Source organism: Eleutherodactylus coqui, chromosome 2 (assembly GCF_035609145.1).
Source record: "Eleutherodactylus coqui strain aEleCoq1 chromosome 2, aEleCoq1.hap1, whole genome shotgun sequence".
In the NCBI taxonomy this organism is placed as follows: Eukaryota; Metazoa; Chordata; class Amphibia; order Anura; family Eleutherodactylidae; genus Eleutherodactylus; species Eleutherodactylus coqui.
In genome coordinates, this window is record NC_089838.1 from 314,257,268 (window position 1) to 314,280,301 (window position 23,034).

The 23,034-nt window shown below is 46.3% G+C and overlaps 1 protein-coding gene across 1 annotated transcript; it reads right to left on the bottom strand.

The window, feature by feature from the left end:
• Positions 1–2,548: 2,548 nt before the first annotated feature.
• QTRT1 (queuine tRNA-ribosyltransferase catalytic subunit 1) lies at positions 2,549–21,169 on the bottom strand. The gene is made up of 10 exons (XM_066593595.1): positions 20,938–21,169; positions 17,152–17,220; positions 14,353–14,491; positions 12,867–12,945; positions 12,668–12,783; positions 7,949–8,087; positions 6,325–6,400; positions 4,141–4,250; positions 3,973–4,057; positions 2,549–3,580 (listed from the first exon to the last, which is right to left on the bottom strand). Exons 1-10 carry the CDS (start codon positions 21,160–21,162, stop codon positions 3,428–3,430), a joined length of 1,191 nt encoding a protein of 396 aa, XP_066449692.1. The 5' UTR covers positions 21,163–21,169; the 3' UTR covers positions 2,549–3,427.
• Positions 21,170–23,034: the final 1,865 nt, after the last annotated feature.

A 23,034-nucleotide genomic window follows, 5' to 3' on the forward strand; every position in this document is an offset into this window, starting at 1 on the left:
TGAGGGTCTCTTAAAAAAAAAAGTGACCAGTGTCACCTTTGAAGTTGGGGTGGTACAGAAACCCAACCCTTTTCAGAGTCTTGTGCAGACACTGACACGAGGCAGATTTTCGCAGGCCTACTTCAGAGGACACAGTTGCATTGTGGGAGCAAGCGAGTATAAAAAAATACATCCCACGGCTCCCTGTCACGTCCCCAAATAGCACCATAACCTAGTTTATATGGCGATGCGAGAGGTTCCCGTTAAAGAGGTTGTCCAACTTACTGAAATTGTATCTCGACTGATTGCTGGGCTCTGCCCTTGGCTGCTGCAGCCTGTAAGCACGTTGTCACAGAGCGGCGTCGCTGGACTCAGCCAGGGGCAGGGAGAGGCGAGTGCAAGCCGGTTTGTTACTTTTACACACAGGGAGGCAGTTGATATAATATTTGAGTAAGGGTTCTTTCATACGGGCAAGTGTGATATCGGTCCAAGAATCAGACTGATATCGCACTCTTACCTTCAATTTCTGCCTGTGGCTGTGATGCATTTTGAGAGAAAAACACATCATATCGCTGGACTTATTTTTTACGTACATGAAAAAAACCTAACTTTTTAAAAAATAGATTTTGAAAATGCCCGATTCTTAACCCGTTGGTGACGGCCAATACGTCTTTTTACTGACTATTACTGCTTTATACCGGCACATACATCTTTTTAAGGCTGTGGCTTGTCTGACTACCGACAACCAGGCTCCTGCTCTAACCACCAGGAGAGGAGAAACCTCAGATTTTGGCAGTTTAACGTAAGCAGTTGTCAGGAGGAGGGGGCTCCGTCGCCCATCGACACCTTGCAATGCGATTGCAAAATACCGGTGGGTTCCCATGATGGAAGCCGGACAACAGCCTCCATGTCTGCCATGTAACTCAGCAGTCTGATATGTTGCTGCCATAGGCTTAGTAAAATGCACTATATAAGTAATGCAGTGTACTATTCTAGTGATCAAACGATTGCATCTTAAGCTCCCCCTGAGAGACTAAAAAACAAAATCGTGTACTAAAAAGGTCAATCAAGTTTAATATAAAGGAAAGAAAATCTAGTAAAACTAAAATTTTAGATATATTCCACACAAAGTAGTCACTCTAGCATTCCTGTAGTCCAGGCATTCATAACACAGCAACACCATTAACTAATGATGGGCCAAGGATGAGCTCCATGGTCGGCAGGGCTTTGACTTCAGTCAGGATCACGTTGACGACACTGCTAGCTGGCTCGTGGTCCCCCCTTTGGGGAAACAGAAGGGTTCATGATTGCCGTACAGAATCAAGTCAAAAACTACAGAAAACACATCCTAAAAGGCCCCACACTTACTGATGGCATGGGCAGAAAATGCCACATGGTGCCAGAGACCACACAACACATCACCTCCGGCTGGTCTCGGCACAGGCATCACCCAAGAGCAAATATAATCCACCAAGACAAACTATCAGACACTCATGCCATCCTACAACCACACGCACAAAGTGTACCGCAACAGCCATAATCACAGACAACATAGTCCACCAAAACAGAGCAGACATCACAAACAGAACACAACCCAATTCATCAGACATCCCCACCCCAAACGCTCACAGCAGGCACAACACATACACTGAGAACCCATTGAATCCACTGACCTGGTGCAGGAGCTGACACCTGCAGAGAACGGATGGGGGCTGTATTGTGCCCGTCCTCCTCCACCAGAGGGGTCAGAGCGCACACACCACACGAACGTCTACAAACTTCACATCTAAACAGAAACCTATTCATGTTGTTGCAGAAAGCAGCCGGACTAAATAGACGCCACATCGTCAGGACGCTTGTAGACCCGCACACACCGGCTTCATTTTTCTATAGTTTGGTCGCTCTGCGTTGACCGTTGTTAGGCTCGGCACTTGGTAGCGGTAGTAACAGAGTAAAACATTTAAGGCCTCCCTAACACAGGCGTTTTTTTGAACGCCGCGTTAATTGCGGTCTAACACTTACATTGAAATCAATGGGGCCTCGCAGACATGCATTCAATCACGGCACTGGATGGCGCTTTACACCCTGTCTGCTCTATCTTTGTCTGTTAAGCGCACCTCATCACCCATCACAATAAGGGGTACGCTAAAATATGCTATCAGATGAAAGCGAAAGGAAAAAAAAAAATATCGCAGTGCTTTGCCGCATCTATGTAAAAAAAAAAAAAAGTTTTAAATGGCTAAAATCCCCCCCCCCCCCCCTTTTTTTTTTTTTTTTTTTTTTAAAGCAACACCTAATAGGTGTTATCACAGTCTTAATGACCCACACAATGGGGGAAAAAACAAACACCTCTTATCATGCATGGTGAACGGCGTAAAAATAATTAAAAAAAAAAATTGTGGCAAAATTGCTATTTTTCCTTTGTTTGTCCCCCAAAAAACAAACCAAAAGTCACATGTACCTGAAACTGGTATCAATAAAAACTACAAGTCTTCCCAGAAAAAAAAAAGACCAAGGAGTTCCATTACCGGAAATAGAAGAAAAAAAACGTCCTGGGTCTTAGAATGTGGATTCAATTGTTTTTTGTGGTTTTTTTTGTATTTTTATTGTGCAAAAGTTGGAGAAAATGTAAAAAAAACAAAAAAAAAAACTCCAAAACAATATTTGTGAACTTTGTATGGCAGTAATCGTGCTAATCCCGATAAGAAAGTTATTAGGTTATGTTTTCTGTATGGCGAACGCCGTAAACAGCGGCAGACTTTCTAGACTCTGCAGTGTTGCCGGAGCCGACTGGCACACGTAGACGCCATCTGGTTTATTGTAAAAGGAATAAAAAAGTCATAAATATATTAAAACTGCAGAAAAACATAAAAATAAAATGGAGAAGTCGCCCTCCACTGGCCTGGGCACAGCGGGCAGCTGCCAGCACTGATAGGATGTGGTATAGATACGGTACTAAGGGCTATAAAGCTCCTCAAGTAACTGATCGACATGACCTTGGATGCCCCTCTAAGTCCTTGAGGTTGTCCCCAACTACCAGCTGTTATGTAATGATATCAGTTTCTGGGAAAGCTGCACGGCATCCAATATTACCGCCATTACAGCTGTAATTGGCACTTTCCAGGGCCGCTGTAATAAAAGGAGGAGGATTGCTGCATCAGCAGGCACATAAGACATTCAGGAGTCTTGGAAAGCTGACTGGAAACCACTGTGAGCTGTAATGGCAGCCATGTTCATTATAACCCAGCTTTCCTACTATATCATCAGTGTAGCGTAGCTGGCGGCACTGGAATATTCAGCAGGGCTCCGCTGGCGAGTCTGATCAGGTACTGGCATTTTCCTGCCATGCAGGTGGGCACGGAGATTGTCATACGAGCGTTTTCCAGGCAAGATATGTCCCGTGAGAAGATCCAGAAGGAATGTAGGTCATGTATGTATCCACCAGGGGTCACTCAAGGCTGATGCCGACAGTCTGTAAGGCATCTACGGCCCACCGGGGGTACTTGTCCTTGGTGCCGTACATGGTTCTCATGAAGTCCTGCACAAACTGCGGGAATCGTCCATTCAGAATGCTCTCCTGCACCGAGCGCATCAGCGTCAGCTAGAGAAAGGGGGGAGGAAATAGGTTATGTCTTCACTATTATGTCACCCTGTGTGTAGCTGCTCCTCCTGTGTCCCATAGCTCCTCCCACTACAGGGTGCCAAAGGAGGGAGGGGCTAACTCACATAGCCCCTCCCAATACAGGGTGCCAAAGGAGGGAGGGGCTAACTCACATAGCTTCACCCACTACAGGGTGCCACAGGAGGGAGGAGCTCACTCCATGTCACTTAGTTTCTCCGAATTTATCACCCCTAGGTAGGAGGAGCAGACACCGTATCACACTGCCCCCTCCATGCTGACTGTATTTATCACCCCTAGGTGGGAGGAGCAGACTGTCCCATACTGTATTTGGTACATATTCTATATCTCGCTCTGTGTTTGTCTCCACATACCTGGTAAGCAATATTATGGATGGTCACATGATGCAACGCTGCTGTGTCGCTCTTAAATAGAGCATGGAGGTAAGCGCGGGAATATCTATAAAGGAAGCCGGCAGACGGATGACACGGATCTTTGTGCTATGAATGACATATCTGCAGATTACTGTAAGAGAAGGTTACCTCTGACATGTGGGGCATTTACACTCCTTGTCTATGGGCTGGAAGTCTTTGGCAAACTGTTTGCTCTTGATCTGGAGAGAACCCGATGGGACCAGCGCCGAGCCGAACCTCTGAAAACGCAAAAAAAAAATTATATATATATACACACACACACACACAAAATAATTGCCCCTACTTAACTTATAAGACAGCTGCAGCTCTGTGGCGGACCATAAACGCTTCTAAGCTTCGCAGGCAGACTCCTAATATTGCTTGTAATTGATTGCAGGAGGTACAACAATACACACCTCCGCTGCTGCAGAGTCTCTGTGACCCGAGGCGGCAGCGCCTCGGAGGCAGGCAGGCGCCTCCAGGCCCGAGGCGGCAGCTCCTCGGAGGCAGGCAGGCGCCTCCAGGCCCGAGGCGGCAGCGCCTCGGAGGCAGGCAGGCGCCTCCAGGCCCGAGGCGGCAGCGCCTCGGAGGCAGGCAGGCGCCTCCAGGCCCGAGGCGGCAGGGCCTCGGAGGCAGGCAGGCGCCTCCAGACCCGAGGCGGCACCTTAGACAAACTGTTAATTACTCTGCTTTTAAGAGATTCTGCAGTATGTATCATAGATTTAGAGACTTCATACAAAACTGATCTTTGATACACCGCTGCTGCGGGAGGAGATAAGCAGCGCCGCTCATCTTTGCATAATCATCAGACTCAGGCAAATATACTCTATACAGACAAGTCGCTGGAGACCCCCCTCTCCGGTGTATTGATGACAGAATTAACTATTTTGCTGTATACATAAAGTTACACAACTTTGGAATTCCATTAGCTTAACTAATACTGAAGAGGATTAGAGCTGCGGATAGCCGTTCGGTGGACTGAAATATCAATAATGAGGGTGAAATGTATTAATTCACAGAGAAGTGATGATACTGCAGGGGGCGTACAGGAGACTATCCTATATCCCACCCGAAGATATTGCTGACCAGACAAGTCTGAACCCCACAACCCAACAGGCTGCGCCTCACGGCAATCAACAAACTGTTCTGCATGAGGTCCTGAAAATTGGGACTATGCACTTATTAAAGGGACCAACTATAAATCACTATACACTAAGTTAAGGTGCTTATAAGCTTAGGCGACGGAGTCCGAGGAGCTTCTTTTCATACTCGTCGGGTCCCCTGTTTCTGCGGTGTCCCCTGGCAAAGTCTGTATGTGCACAGCAGCTTGACTCTTTGCAGATGGCTGGGCACGCGCATCCCCACTCCCCCCTCCCGGGGGGCACACGCATCCCCACTCCCCCCTCCCGGGGGGTACGTGCACAGACTTCTGCTGTGTGCTTGCCAACTTCCCCAAGGGGACACCGCAGGAATGGAGGAGCAGGTGAACATGAAAAGAGGCTTTCCCGGCCTTCAGTCCACTAAACTATAAGCGCCGTAACTTACTTTATGGTGCTTATAGTTGATGGATGGTTCCCCTAAAAAATGCAGTCTTAAAGGGGTTGTTCACGCATTAATGGGTAGCTGCACTTTCAGATGTCTTTGATGTGACATGTCAGAAGTACTGATCAGTAGGGGTCCCGCTGCTGATCACTAGAATGAGGGGGCTGCACTGCCCACCCAAGCGCTGTGCCTTCTCATCTGTCTTTGCTGGCTTGAAATATAAGCCCTCCCCCAAATATATGACCTAACCTGAAGGATATCAGTAGTTGACGGGGGTGCGGGTTGGCTGCTCAGCCATTTTTCGGGCAGTGTGTAAGGAGCCGGAGGCTGACCGCTCTGCACACACCGCAGCAGCCTGCGATGGTATTGCAGTTACTGTTTCCATTGGGTTCAATGCATTATCAACCTGGAGCACTGCAGCATGTATGCAGCGGTCAGCCTCCCGCTCCGTACACACCGACAGCTGCAGACTCCACCTATCAACTACTGATGGCCCATCCTCAAGATAGGTCATCAACTAGTTAAGAAGTGGACTTGGCTTTCAATAGGAATCAATATCCTCGCCTGGGACATAACAATGAAAACCATGGACTGTTCTGAATCCATTGTGACTATCCCTCTGTGCAGTTTCACATAGTTGCAGCAACTGCCTACAATGCTTGCCAATGTGCCATGGTAGTACCAACGCCGTGGCAATACCAACCGTGCCACCAAGCTCAAACAATAACATAGCAGGTAGGTTTTATAACGTAGCAGCTACAGGGTACTTACGGCTGTCCGGGTGGGGAACACGCAATCAAACATGTCACATCCAAGAGCAACGCAGACCACCAGATCTGTAGCGTATCTGAAGGAGGAAGACAGACGATTAACTAAGCAGCATAATGCATGAAACCACTGAACAATTCTTAAAGGGCCACTCCGCAAAACACACATTTTTCAAATCCCCCCTCCCCCCCACTTGATTGCCTGTCACACTCTGGAGGTCTCCTTCAGTGTATTGCAGTCACGTCCATGCACTACGGCCCCCTGTCTGATGCTTAGCCATCATCTTTTGGCTGATATTTTTAACTTTCAGATCACATGAATCCCATGATGCATCAGCACAGCTTTAGCTGAGATTATACCATTTTTACCATATATACCATATATACTGTGGGGGGGTGGGGGGAGGATAAGAGTAGATAACCATGTACAGACCGTTGTTTCAGCGTACGTGCCGCTCATCAGGGCACAGTAGGGTACTTAATGACCAATGTGGGTCCAACCAGATACCCCACTGATAAGAAAACTTAAGAGAAGACGGCTCTACTGCTTGAGTCCTGTCCACTTCATAGTTTACATAAGAGCAGTGGCTTGTACCTACACTATGGCTCACTCCCATGAAAGGGGTTTTCTGGCCCTAAATTATTATTGACCTATCCTCAGAATAGATCATCAATAGATAATCAGCGAGGGTCTGTCACTTGGGATCCTTGCCAATCAGTTGATTGAAATGATAGCAGAACTCCAGCGAGCAATGCTGTCACTTCAGCCCATACCAGGCACAGTGTCGTACACTGTATAGTGGCTGTGCCTGGTACTGCAGCTCAATTCTATTCACTTGAATGGGACTGAGTTGCTCTCAGGACGTGTGACCGATAAACATGTCACTGGCCTGAGAAGGGGCTGCAATGCTCACCCAGGCGCCATAGCCTCTTATCAGCTGATTGGCAGGGGTCCCGATCCGCGGATCCGCACCAATCTGACAATCACAACATATCCTTAGGATAGGTCATCAGTACTTTAGTCCCGGAAAACCCCTTAACAAAATGAAGGGAACTGAGCTGTAATACCTGACATAGCCATATCTGTGTGTTTGCCACATATTAATGGGCAGCCACGAACCTTTTGTGCTGACCAGCGGAGGTCAGTCCCAACTATTGAAAGCCTTTCCTTATTAGATCCCCATATTTAAGTCCTAAAAAAGCCCTTCAGCTGATTACTGCACAATGCGGCGACCAGGATTTCACGCGCCAATGTAAGTAAGGTTAGGGTTGGCGTAAGTGTGACAAAAATGTATTAAGAAGTGCAAGCATCTCAATAGGTTTGTCGCATCTAGGGAAGACCGGCACACAAGATGCGTGATCCACACCAGCCAAGAAATGACACAAGTTGCAGCTATAATATAAAGCAGTACCTGCTATAAATTATCGTAAATGTGACGGGCCGTGTGTGGCCAAGACCACTAATGCGAAGCCCCTCAAACTTTTTAAAAAGTAGCAGGGCTGAGGTAAACAATCAAAAAGTTGCCATTCTTAGCACTTGCACCAAAACTGTGACTTGGACAACACAAGCCTGTTGCAAGCCAGATGATAAATATGCAGAATATTCCGATACCTTCTTGGCGCCTTACCCGACTCCCATAAGGTAGCGAGGCTTGTCCCTGGGTAAGTGGTCAGTGCTGAGCGTCACCATCCGCCAAAAGTGGTCCTTCTCCTCTCCTCCACTCAGGCCGCCGATGGCAAAACCAGGAACATCTCGCTTGGTCATCTCTGGAAGAGAAGATAAAAGAATACTTACAGATGTTGATTTCAAGTTTCAAGTAATACCTAAATGTGATCCAGCGGCTCAATGCAAAGATCCAGTAAAGTAGGAAGGAGATAAAAAGCAGGAACAGCTCAACATCACATACGGAGATCAAGACGGGAAGGAAGACGTTCCCTAATCATGTGGTCCAAGTGAAGGTAGACATCTAACCAACTTTTCCCTTACCAGTCTACACTTCTGCTGATCAGCTGTCCACCGGCCGATGCGTTCATGCACCGACATCTGTTTCCATTGCAGTGGACAGGCTTGGTATTCACTTCAATGGGAACTTGGCCTGTAGTACCAAGCCTGGCCACTGCAGTGGAAATGGAGCCGCCTGCTTCCTGCCGTAATCAGCACAGTGTACAAGTGGACCAGCTGATCAGCGGGGGTTGCAGACCGATCTACTAATGATGACCTATCCAAAGGATAGGCCATCAATAGTTTACGACTGGGCAACTCCTTTAAGGTGAATCTCCACTTTTTATCATCATGTTTTAGACCCAGAATTCTGTGCCGATTCATTTTTTATAATATATCTTTTTGCAGTCTTTTTTCTAATACAGCACTCCAAATTCCATGCATAGACAGAGTTAAATTATACAATTCTGACTGCCTGTTGTCACCCATAGGGGGAGCTCACTGCATACTGGCTTATTATGGAGTTCAATATAATTAGTATTCCAATAAGCCCACATAGCTCAACTTAGTACTGGCTGTAGGGTGACAAAATTGGATGTTTTAACATTATATCTATGCAGGGCCATTGGAGCTCTGTATAAGAACGAATCCTTATTGCAAAAAGTTATATATTTATATTTGAGGCCTATTTAGAATAATATTTCGGTTTCTACATGCCTTGAGGGATCTCAAGAAAACCTGCAACACATTCTCCTCATGATCCAAACTACACCACTAAAGAGCTAAAGCTACATGGGCTGTGGACGTGACAGCTCCCTGCTGTCAGAGGTAGCCGACAACATGGAGCTGTCATGGGGGGCTGTGGTGAGCCGTTGTTTACGTAAAAGTAAACAGAAAGTTAACAAAAGTTAAAGTTTCAGCTCCCCTCACGGATCGGATCCATGAGGAGAGCTAAAAGTACTCATCCCCGCCCTCCGCGATGTCCCTCAGCATTCTGCTCCTTCCAGGAGGCCCAGGAAATTAAAAATTTTAGAGCAATTTAAAATCTTCCTGCTCCCGGCTACCAAACGTAGCAGAGAGCCCGGAGATTTCATGTTGGGAGGGGCGTGGGGGGGCATTTTTTTTTTCTGCACAGGTGAGCAATTGGGCCTGGAATTTATTCAGTTGTGCCCTGAAATCCAACGGGTGTTCCCTCCATTATAGGCCTAGCCATGTGTCCTATAAGTAGATCAGGGCCACAATGGGTATGTTTGTGAACACGGGACAAACGGGGATCCATTTTGGGGTAAAAGTCTTCATGTGTACAAAAAAAAAAAAATGTTTTTAAAATATGACAGAATTGCCAAAAAGTTTTTCCTTCTGCTTTGCTTAGATTCATTCAAAAACTGTGGGGTCAATATATGCAGTACATCCCTAGAAAAAATAGGTCTTTAAAATTTTCTTTTTTTCTCCTCTAAATCGCATTAACTCTTGAAAAAAATCTGTGGCATCAAAATACTCCTAACCCCCCTCAGTGAATACATTGAGGGGTATATTTTTCAAAGTGGGGTCAATTGTGGGGGTATCTATCATTCTGAAACCTATGAGCCTTTGCAATCTTAATTTGGTGTAGGAAAAAACTAAGTGCTCCTCAAAATGTTGAATTTAAGTTAAATTTGTACGTCTCCTAAATGGTTAAAAAAAAACTAAAGTTTTTCCAATGTGCATCCAGAATAAAGTAAACTGATGGAAATATATACCTCATCAAAAATTTGTACAGTATGTTCACACATTTGAGATATTGCAGTTGAAATTGTGAAAAGAAATTACAATTTTTTCAAAATGTTCCCAATATTGGCACTTTTAATAAATACAAACGAATTCTATGGGTCTATTTTTACCACCTAAATGAAGTACAACATGTGGTGAAAAAAACAATGTCAGAATCACTGGGATATGCAAAACCTTAACAGAGTTATTTTATGTTAAAGTGACACGTGTCAGATTTCCAAAATTTGGCCGCGTCACTAAGGCGCAAAGAGGCTTGCTTGGCACTAAGGGGTTAAAGAATGATGATTGCTTTCTATGTACAACAAACTTTTTCTTTTTCACTTTTTAACGCAGTTTCAGTAGATGAGGCCTATTGCTTTGTGATTGAGTGTGGTGAATAATTTAGACTTGATCCGGAATGCCTCCAAAAAAACAGAAACCCATTGGACAAGTCCAGGAGAAAGCAATGAAAGTAACACTACTGCAAGCGAGGGAGACAAGTAAACAACGTGACCAACAACTTAAGAATGAGTATAAAAGAGCCAAGACATCAAGGGCCGTAGAGACCTCAAGACAGCATGAGGCAAAATTCAAAAAGAGAGAGCCAGGATATCAGGGATGTCAGCAACCACAGAGCAGCGCGAGGCCTGACTGCAAGTATTACAAAGATCCAGAACATCAAGGACCGCAGAGACCCCAGAACATCAGGAGGCCAGAATTTAAAGAGAGAGTAAAACAGCCATCAAGGGATACCGGGCAATATAACTCATACAAATATAAAAAGGAAGCAGTGTACAAGGATGGACATTTACCATATGGCCAGCACTAATGAGAATTGCTCCACTTTACGAGTAAACATGGCCATTTACGACCAATTAAAATAGCAGATGTCCATTGAATTGATTTCTCAACATGCTAAAAGTTTCACTTCAACAGACGGATAATGGAAAGATGTGACTGAGGCGCAGAATCATTTGTTTAATTATTAAAATGCTCACACAAAAAAAATTGTCAAAAAATCCCATATATAACATTAACAAATAAATTACTGTAGAGTAAATAGCATTGGTCCTGAGTTGCATCTTGTATTATACTCCAGAATTGCACTTACTTTCCTGCTGGTGGAGTAACTGTGTACATACATTACTACTTATCCTGTACTGATCCTGAGTTACATCCTGTATTATACTCCAGAGCTGCACTCACTATTCTTCTGGTGGAGTCACAGTGTACATACATTACTTATCCTGTACTGATCCTGAGTTACATCCTGTATTATTCTTTTATACTCCAGAGCTGCACTCACTATTCTGCTGGAGGAGTCACTGTGTACATACATATCTTATCCTGTACTGATCCTGAGTAACATCCTGTATTATTCTATTATACTCCAGAGCTGCACTTACTATTCTGCTGGTGGAGTCACTGTGTACATACATTACTTATCCTGTACTGATCCTGAGTTACATCCTGTATTATACTCCAGAGCTGCACTCACTATTCTGCTGGTAGTCACTGTGTACATACATTACTTATCCTGTACTGACCCTGAGTTACATCCTCTATTATACTCCAGAGCTGCACTCACTATTCTGCTGGTAGTCACTGTGTACATACATTACGTATCTTGTACTGACCCTGAGTTACATCCTCTATTATACTCCAGAGCTGCACTCACTATTCTGCTGGTGGAGTCACTGTGAACATACATTACTTATCCTGTACTGATCCTGAGTTACATCCTGTATTACACTCCAGAGCTGCACTCACTATTCTGCTGGTGGAGTCACTGTGTACATACATTGGCCGCCGGGATCTTCTCCCTCGGTGGACCGCAGGGTTTCTGTGCGGTCCATTGCCGATTCCAGCCTCCTGATTGGCTGGAATCGGCACGTGACGGGGCGGAGCTACACGGAGCCCCATTGAGATAAGAAGACGACCCGGACTGCGCAAGCGCGGCTAATTTGGCCATTAGACGGCGAAAATTAGTCGGCTCCATGGAAACGAGGACGCCAGCAACGGAGCAGGTAAGTGAAAAACTTTTGATAACTTCTGTATGGCTCATAATTAATGCACAATGTACATTACAAAGTGCATTAATATGGCCATACAGAAGTGTATAGACCCACTTGCTGCCGCGGGACAACCCCTTTAAAGCTGTCGACACACTTGATGTGTGTCCAAGTTGCCCCCAAGGGGCTTGGGTGCTACTAGCATCGGACACCTCTCTGTGTTGTCCAACATACAGACGGCACGCACATTGACATGTATTTGCATGTTGTAATTCTTATCCATGATATGGACAAGAATAGGATATAATTTGTTATAATTAATGTGGGCCATCGGCCTGAATGAAAGAAACGCCAGTGTGCAGAGACCTAATATAGCCTGTGGGGCGAGGTGCTATCTGAATTAACAGGGACCCAAATACGCTAGAGTGACGGAGCCTTAATTCAGAGTTACATCTGTATTGTGCTCCAGAGACTACAACTCCCAGAATGTCAATTATGAGAGTAAACTATGAGCAGAGCCAACAGAGTATGCAGGGAGATTTGAGCTCTTAAGCCTGCAGAGTTAAGAATGCAGCTCTGGAGTATAACACATGGGCACATAAATTAATAACATGTCATCTTTACGTCGTTGAAAGCCAACATACCATCCAAACACTTCTTGCGCAGCTCAGCGTTCAGTCCTCCCTGAATGATGGCGAACAGGTTCTGTTTCTCTGGGTTCTGATTGGCGGTGATGCAGCGATCTAACCAGCGGATGGATCTGAAGCCATAAAAGTGCATAAAAGACATTATACGCCGAATGGATATGAATACATACAAGTGTGAGTATAACCTCATCCTGACCTGTACATGGCTTCTTCCACACGAGGACCTGCGATGGTGCTGCTCACCACGTCATCCAGCTGCATCATGATGTCGGATCCTGAGAGAGGAGACAACAGGGAGGATAAGAGAAAGCAGTCTTTACCTGGAGTGTGTTCAGTTACACTGTTTACTAATCTCTAAGACCTGCTTCTTGGAATGTCTGCTTGTGCAGCTGCAGGTTCAGAGCTCAGTTCCCCATGAAGCTACTTTCTCTGTTCTCTCCCTTCTCTCAATACTTTAGCCTGTGTGAGCGTCTCCTACATTTTACTTCTCTCATAACCTGCAAGCAGGGACTTCTGCCATCTCAGAAGCTACCTCAACGATATGTAACCTGCTGGGCTCTACAGTGCTGAAGTCAAGGCTAGCAACAAGCAGGAGAGTAAAACATGCCTGCAGGATGAAACTATACACACAGCCTGTTTGTAGTCTGCAAACAAGATGACAAATGTCGGCATAGGAGCTGTATACACAAAACGGCAAAAAGTGCCTTCAAAAGGACTCTCTCGCTGTGTCATGCCCCGCACCCTTAGGTGCTGTAATAGGCATACTACACTGTCGGGTTTATGTCTGGAGTCTTCTTTTAACCCCTTAATAATCAACATTACTGTTTTTTTCACGGTGGCTATTAATGCAACTTATTTTCCAGCTATGTGTCTCGGACTGCCTACTGTCTAATGATAGCCTAGAATGTGATAATGGCTGGAATCAGAGGAACGGTCAAGAGAGGCTATGGCATGATCAACGGGTATCCTCCCCCCACCTCCCTTATTGGCTCACTGGTTTCCTAGTTGGGGACTGCGGTACTCCCAGGGTCTGTGTACAAAAAGCCTGCTGTTCGAGGCACAAAGAGTATGCTCACCGAGTATTTTACACACATTTCGATGCAAAATTTGCTTGCGTTTAAGGGCCAGAATGGGCATATCACTGTGGGAATGTGTGGCATAGGTCATACCCCGCGGATTGTGAAGAAATCAGCCCGATTCTCATTTGCACAAGGAAAGACTAGAAGCAATGGGAGGAAACTGAAAGGGAGGAGAGACTGATTAGATATTAGACAGTGAGGGTGATCAATGAGTGGAACAGGTTACCACAGGAGGTGGTGAGTTCTCCTTCAATGGAAGTGTTCAAACAGAAGGTGGACAGACATCTGTCTGGGATGATTTAGTGATCCTGCACTGAGCAGGGGGTTGGACCCGATGACCCTGGAGGTCCCTTCCAACTTTACCATTCTAGGATTCTATGAAGAAAGTGGTGTCCCTTATTTCATGCAGATTTGGAACTCTATGGCAAATCCACATATTAAAATAAGAAATCAGCATCAAAAGACCATTATTTAGATTTCTGAAACCCAAGTTAGATTTTGCCAACACAGATTTAGGCCACATGCACATATCCAGAGCGTTACCCCAACAGCGTCCCGCGCCCTGACACGAAGGTGAGCCTGCGACGTGGAGATGTCACTTACCCAGCGCATTCTGGATCTCAATAGATTTCTCCGGGGTGAGGAGGATCTCCTTCCCATCGTACGGAGAGGTGAAGTGCACTCCTTCTTCTGTTACCTCAGACAGCTTCACCAGAGACACCATCTGAAAGCCACCGCTGTCCTGCCACCAGATGACAAGCCAATGATTACTGCATGCCAATGTCTGACATATCCTATAGCGAGTCGGGGAACTAAATTCACTCATTTATAGTAAGAAAGTGGATCAATAGATGGCGCTATAGAGTCGCTATGAGGTCAGGCCCTATTATACAGTGCTGTGCACCAGCCAGCTGCTCTACATACAGCTCAGTCACCTCTTGGGAGGCAACGCTCCCTACAGCTCCCATGCCAAACGTACGAGGGGACAGAAGGCAAGCAGGGATCACTTATAGCCATAAATACGAGTTTCTAGGTATTATTTCCACAAATCAAGGACATCTTCACACGGGCACTAAAATTCCGCAAGATTTGTGAATGGGGTCATAGCGAGGTTTTCTTGTATGGCACCGTGATGTGGGAAACAAATCGCAGCATGTTCTATCTTGTGCGTGCCCTTGCATCGCACCACATGCTAGGTGCACGAGGTGCGATGAGAGGTCTCCCAATGGGAGGCACTCCGCAATCCTCTACCGCAGCTGACAAGTGCGCAGGAGGATCCCTACATCCACGAGGCGATGCGAGCCTGTTTTGATATGAAATTGCCTCGCATCCATGGGAATTTCACATGGTGGGGAGCGCGATATGGGGGCATGATTCACGGCTTGTGTGAAGTTAGCCTAAAGGAGGACACTTCGGGGCACATTTATTAACCAGCCTGTTTAGCGCCTAAAGGACCAAGTAATTTTCAGTCATATTGCAAGAGCCATAACTCTCTCCCATCGCCATATGAGGCAGGTTTTTCTGGGGACGAGTTGTATTTTGTACCGTGTTCTATGTATATATGTATAATGTGTTCTATGATTTTTATTACTTTTTTTGGGGTGGGGAGATGGAAAAACACCTCAGAAATTCCACCATTTTTCCTTGAGGTTTTTACAGCGTCCGCCGTTCAGTAAAACCACCCTGATAACTTATCTGGATCGGTGCGATTACTGCGATACTAGATTAATTGAGAAATTTTATATTTTTACTACTATAGCATAAAATAGACACTTTACACAAAAAAAACAAACTACTGACTCTGCATCGCCACATTCTAAGACCAAGGACATTCTTATTCTTCCAGCAGCGGTTTTTGCAGGAAGAGTTGTAGTTTTATTATTGGTGCCAGTTGGAGGCACACGGGACGTTTGGGAGAAAACAAAAGGATAATAGCAATTCTGGAATTACTTTTTGGTGTTCACCACGAGTGATAAATAACATTTTTTCATTGCCTGTGATCCTATGAAGGTAGTGAGACTTATGTGCGTAGCTGGCATAAAAACAAGACGCAACAAAACATGGCGAAATTTTTTTTTTTTTTGTCATTTCTCTCCACTTAGAATTTTTTTTACATTTTTCAGTACATTAAATAGCCCCATTAAAAAATACAACTCGTCCCACCAAAAACAAGCCCTCATACAGCTACGCTGATTGATAAATAAAGGAGTTACAATTTTTTAAAAGGGGGGAGGAAATAACGAAAACGTTAAAAAAAAAAAGGGCCGCGTCATTAGGGGGTTTTGTGTCAAAAATCATGCTTATCTGTTTTTTACTGGACTTTTTTTTTTTTTTTTTTAAAGTAAGCTTTACTAAAAGTCTTTTGATACTATTTTTAGTCCCTCAAGAGAGCTTGAAGATGCGATTGTTAGGATAATACACTGCATTACTTATGTAGTGCATTGTACTAAGCCTATTACTTCAGCCCATCAGACTCTGCCAGAGACAGGACCTAATAGGCTGTGGTACATGACCGACATGGAGGCCTTTGTTAAGCCTTCAGCTGCCATGGGAACCCACTGGTAGCTTGCGATCGCACTGTGGGGTGCCAATGGGTGACAGAAAGAGCCCCTTCCCTGTCATCTTACTGCAGTTGCAAAAAAGGGAAAAACTGACAGGATCTGAGCTTTCTCCTCTCCTGGCTGTTAGAGCAGGAGCCTGGCTGTCAGTCAGCCAAGTTACCGCCTTAAAAAGATGTATGTGTGGGTATAAAGCCCATTAGTGATGTCAGTAAAAAGGTGTATTGGCAGCCACTAGGGGGTTAAGAGTGGCGTTTCATACTTCATCCTTTGTACACCTTTTACCTGCTGTTTTCATCTTGCTGTCAAGTGTGAAGGGCCATCTAAGGCCTCATGTCCGCAGGCACGCACCGATTCCAAGTGCAGAAATCTGCAGCAGAATCCACTCATGTCCGCAGACATGGATATGAAAAGTCAGTTTCTTACCTCTCTGGATCCAGTGCGGGTCTCCTCCGTGACAGACGGATCTTCTTTCTTCAGTATGGTGGATGCATCCAGTGCGTCTGGCGCATGCGCACTGCATTTTTATTTTATTTTTTGGTCTTAAATATCCTGCTTTCCCACGGATTTTACAGCTTTGATTGACTTCAATGGAAGCCATTCCCACGGGATCCACAGAAAAATGGAGCATGCTGCTTTTTTTCCCCACATGTGCAATTAGCACGCCAGGTTAAAAAAAAAAAAAAAACATCCACAGGTATTTAAATACCTGCAGCTGCCCAATGACAGTCTATGGGCATATTCAACTGTGGATCATCCGCGCGGATTCCACAATTCAATTATGCCCGTGGACATGAGGCCTTGGACTGCCGCAGCCAATCACTGACATTACTTCCACACTTACTGTAAGCAGGTTTCGATCCCAGTCCATAAAGCCGTGCAAGCCGTTCGCCTTCTTCATTATTTCCGGACCCTGACAAACAAAAACAAGAATGGGTTCCAAGTTATTATGTGCCGGATGGAGGGCCGCAGGAACAGAAGCACAAAGGATAATTAATGCTCATCATGAACTATTTTCCATAGAGGGAGGGCGATCGTAACACTCAGGACTGACGAACAGAAAGGTGAAAGTGACCCGGCGGTCCTGGAGAAACCAAGATGGCCGCAGTGCTTCTCTGCCTACATGAACTACACTTTGCACTAGTAACACACTACATACTGGTCTGACTGGCCAGCGCTGATTAATCATGTAATGGTCTGCACCGCTCACTACAGATTTTTTTTTTTACTAATGTTTATTTTTCCCACGCCGTCGCTAGGCGATTACACGAGTACCTGCGACTTTTCCACAATGTCATTATGGAAGGGCCGCGAGCTGGACGGTTTCCATTGCCTTCAATGGAAGCCTCTGTCCGGAATCCACGCAAAAATGGCGCACACTGCGATTTTTCCTCCACAAGTGGACATCCCAATTGATTTCAATCAATTTCCCATGGTATGGACGGTATTTGCTGCAGATCTGCGGTGCGGACGCACGCTCCGGGTTCTGCAGCAAAAAAAAAAAAAAAAGACGCCCGTGTGCAAAAAATAAAAATCTCAGCATGTCCTATATTGGTCTGTATGACGGACCAAAATTGTCCATCAAGACCTAGGCAATCGCGTAAAAATCCAGCAAGTATGCAGCTGCACGCTTATTCACCGTTAGGAGGAGACGGTGGTTAAAAAAACCTGACATCAATTAGAACTTATAGCATGAAGCTACAACCAGTCGCTGCGGGTAGAGAGGTCCCTTAGCGTGTTCACGTGTCACTGATGGGCTGTGAATGTTGTCATCGTTCATGGTGCGAATCTACACCAAAATCTGCAGCAGCTCAGCGACACGCGAATGGCGTCCGACCATGTGATGCAGCGTCCGATCTGGCTAGCGGCTCAGTGTGTCCGTATTAGATGATCTAACTCTTCAGCTCACCAGAGACACTGACAGCATGTAATTAGGAAATGCTGTCAACCCCGCTGTGGCTTCTCCTGTGAGCGACGGCCACTGGATATGGGGAGCAGGCTGCACATTCATCGCCACTTCATTCAGTCCATAGGCAGAAATCACTAAACCTTGGGGCTATATCAGATTTTCCACCAGTGCCTGTAGGGGGCGCTGTGTCCTTAACCACTTCAGGACCAGAGATTTAGCACTTCTATTTATTGTTTGTCCCCACATTCCAAGAGCCGTAAACTTTTAATGTTTCCATTGACACGGCTGTACGAGGGCCCACTGAATGTACCGGATAATGGATGGAAGAACTTTTTAAAAACTTCTTAAGTGTGGAAAAATGAAAAATAAGCCTATTATGGCACTTTTTGTGGGTTTAGTTTTAAGAACGTCCGCAGTGCAGTTAGAACGACATAAGGGGTTTTTTATGTTCTTCCATTTTTAAAAAGTAAACAAGATTCTTTTCCTAAACAAAAGTTGCTTTCCATCGCCGTATTCTGGGGCCTGTTAGTTTCTTATTTTTTCATTGTTTGAGCCGTGTTTGACATGGGGGGTGGTGGGGAGGGTTGGGAAGAGTTGTACTTATTAGTCCCAGACCTCTTTTTATTTTTTTTTTTTCAGATTTCTGGGAGCCAAGAGTCCAAAAAAAAAAATTAGCAATTTTGACACTCATCTTTTTTTTTTCCTTACAACCTTCACAGTTTTGACTTGTATGAACACGGCGATAGTAAATATATGGGGGGGGTTTAGTTTATTCTCAATAGAAAAAGGGTAAAAAGGCGTTTTTTTAAAAAATGATTTAAAGGGGTTGTCCCGCGCCGAAAAGGGTTTTTTTTTTTTCCAACAGCCCCCCGTTCGGCGCGCGACAACCCCGATGCATGTGTTGAAAAAAAAACCCGGATAGTACTTACCCGAATCCCCGCACTCCGGTGACTTCTTACTTACCTTGCGAAGATGGCCGCCGGGAACTTCACCCGCGGTGGACCGCAGGTCTTCTGTGCGGTCCATTGCCGATTCCAGCCTCCTGATTGGCTGGATTCGGCACGTGACGGGGCGGAGCTACGAGGAGCCGCTCTCCGGCATGAGCGGCCCCATTCAGAAAAGAAGAAGACCGGACTGCGCAAGCGCGTCTAATCGGGCGATTAGACGCTGAAAATTAGACGGCACCATGGAGACGAGGACGCCAGCAACGGAACAGGTAAGTGAATAACTTCTGTTTGGCTCATATTTAATGCACAATGTACATTACAAAGTGCATTAATATGGCCATACAGAAGTGTATAGACCCACTTTGTTTCGCGGGACAACCCCTTTAACTTAAAAAAAAAAACTATTAAGTTTTGGGTTTTTTTAGACTTTTCTTGAATCTTCACAGGGGAATAGAACTTGTGATCAGTAGATGGTTTTGTATACTCCAATGCTGAAGTATTGCAGCATATAGTTATTTTTGATGTTGCCCATCAAGCCCCGACATGGGCAGGACTTGAAAGGCATCTCTGCGCGGTAGTCCTGAGAGCCTTCAGTGGGCTCTGGGCTGCCATCCTCGCCCATCAGCATTCTCTGATCGCGCTGGGAGAGGGTACTAATGGGGTGTGGAGAGGGCCCCTCCCCTCCGACTGACTGTTTAGACAAAAAATGATTTAAGGCAGCATCAAAACGCGCAGCTTAAAACATATCCATGACAGATAAACTTTTTGTTGCGCACCACAGCCATCAGCAGCGTTTCGACCCCAGACTAGGGTCTCACAGTCGGGGCTCCTTCACACAGGCGGATTTCAGTCTTTAAAAAAGAACCGATTTTCAGTCGCTCTTACATTTGCGATGGAACCTCCGTCGCCGATTCGGCACAAAATCCTGGAGGACAAAGCGCCGCGTGCAGGACTTTCATGCAGCTAAAAGCCAGGCAGACAGCGAACGGACCCCCTTATAGTCAACGGGCTCCGTTCTGCGCTGTTCAGTTTTGTCCGAAGATGGCGCCATTTGGTCGCGGGGATTCCCCTCGAATGAAGCAGGAAAGCAGAACCCCGAGCGCCGGTCGAGGCAGGTCTCTCAGGACCAGCTTTGAATTGTGGATCTGCGATCGCTGTCCGCGCGGGCCTCAAAAGGCAATCTGGTTTCAAACTTTCCTTCACACCCGCAGGTATGAATTGCGTATTTTACGAGGGGGAAGAAAAATGGCAGCATGCGCCATGTCACCGCAGCTTCTGTGCGGACGGCCTCCATTGATGTCAGCGGCTGCATGCGTGCCACAGCCCATCACATCGCGGGTATCCGTGTCATCGCTAAGCGACAGCGCAGGAAATACAAACAAAACCACACGACCGCCTGCGAGCCTCCACGGTCAGACGCCGGAATCCGAGGAGGCCCGACTGGTGTCCCGTGTGTTTTTGTTTTCAGTCTCCTGGCGAGATACGTAAAACACGCAGCGCACACGTAATATCCGTATTCGCCATATTTCTTTTACGCTCCCGTTGACTTTTATGGGCGATTTTGGTTTATGAATTCGGACCATAATAGGACAGGCTGCCATTATTTCTTTACGTCCATCATCCACCCGCATAGAGCGCCCCTCTGAGGGCAGCATTGTACTTAATTCAGACAGTAAAAACCTACAAGCTGCAGGCGGACAGAGAGCGAACGGCCTGCGATAGCCTGGAATGTTACTGCAGACTGCTGGGAGTTGTAGTGCCGCTGCCTGCTTACCGGCCTCATCCCCAGGTGGTAGGTGTTCCCCAGGCAGATCTCACAGCCCAGGCCCCGCAGCTGCTCGGCCGTCACTCCCTTCATGGTGCCCTGAGTTCCCACCGGCATAAACACAGGGGTCTTCACAGGCCCGTGCGGTAAGATCAGCTCGCAAGCTCGGGCTTTCGTGACCGGACATTCCGCCAACACCCGGTGCAGCAACGCGTGTCCCCTGGGCGCCGCCATGTTGCCATTCAGACCCGGAAGTGACGTCATCCGGCACGGCAGCTGCAAACGGGAAGTGACTTACAAACAACTTTATTGGCAATGTGACAAGGCTTGTATCAGGACGCTATACTAGTAACTGCGCAGCAAATGGAAAACACGTTATTGAATGTTTCTGTGTAGTTATAGCGATTCCAGGGATGTGTGAGTGATGTGTGCGGGCATGCTGAGAGTTGTAGTTCTACAGCAGCAGCATCTGAGCTTGGTTATTACTGGCAGCACCCACACCTATCAGCAGGGCAACATGATCAGAACCTGCTGCAAATGTATCATATAGAAGCCCCATCCTCAGTGTTATCACCATGGTCTGCTGCTTTATAGGGACATCCACAAGGCCATTAGTAATAGTGCCCCCTCTCATAGCGACCCTAGTAATAATAGTGCCCCCTTTCAGTGTTCCAGTAGTAATAGTGCCCCCTCTCATAGCGACCCTAGTTGTAATAGTGCCCCCTCTCATAGCGACCCTAGTTGTAATAGTGCCCCCTCTCATAGTGACCCTAGTTGTAATAGTGCCCCCTCTCATAGCGACTATAGTTGTAATAGTGCCCCCTCTCATAGCGACCCTAGTTGTAATAGTGCCCCCTCTCATAGCGACTATAGTTGTAATAGTGCCCCCTCTCATAGCGACCCTAGTAATAGTGCCCACCCTCATAGCGACCCTATTAATAGTGCCCACCCTCATAGCGACCCTAGTAATAGTGCCCACCCTCATAGCGACCCTAGTAATAGTGCCCACCCTCATAGCGACCCTAGTAGTAATAGTGCCCCCTCTCATAGCGACCCTAGTAATAATAGTGCCCCCTCTCATAGCGACCCTAGTAATAGTGCCCACCCTCATAGCGACCCTAGTAGTAATAGTGCCCCCTCTCATAGCGACCCTAGTAGTAATAGTGCCCCCTCTCATAGCGACCCTAGTAATAATAGTGCCCCCTCTCATAGCGACCCTAGTAATAGTGCCCACCCTCATAGCGACCCTAGTAGTAATAGTGCCCCCTCTCATAGCGACCCTAGTAATAATAGTGCCCCCTCTCATAGCGACCCTAGTAATAATAGTGCCCACTCTCATAGCAACCATAGTACTAATAGTGCCCCCTCCAAGTGCTCCAGTAGTAATAGTGCCTCCTCTCAGTGCTCCAGTAGTAATAGTGCCCCGTCTCAGTGCCCCAGTAGTGATAGTGTTCACCCTCACAGCGACCCTAGTAGTAATAGTGCCCCCTCTCAGTGCTCCAGTAGTAATAGTGTCCCCTCTCAGTGCTCCAGTAGCAATAGTGCCCCCTCTCAGTGGCCCAGTAGTGATAGTGCCCTCTCTAGTAATATTGTCTACCCTCATAGCAACCCTAGTAGTAATAGTGCCCCCTCTCAGTGCTCCAGTAGTAAAAGTGCCTCTTCTCAGTGCTCCAGTAGTAATAGTGCCCCATCTCAGTGCCCCAGTAGTGATAGTGTTCACCCTCACAGCGACCCTAGTAGTAATAGTGCCCCCTCTCAGTGCCCCAGTAGTAATAGTGCCCCCCTCTCAGTGCCCCAGCAGTAATACTGCCCTTTCTCAGTGCCCCAGTAGTGATAATGCCCTCTCTAGTAATAGTGTCCACAGCGACCCTAGTAGCAATAGTGCCCCCTCTCAGCGACCCTAATAATAGTGTCACCTCTCAGTGGCTCCAATAGTAATAGTGCTCCCTCTCAGTGCCCCAGTAGTAATAATGTCTCTTCTCAGTCCCCTAGTAGTAATAGTGACCACCCTCACAGCAACCCTAGCAGTAATAGTGCTCTGGTATCAATAGTGCCCCCTCTTTGTTTCCTAGTAGTCGTAGTGCCTCCTCTAACAGCAACCCTAGT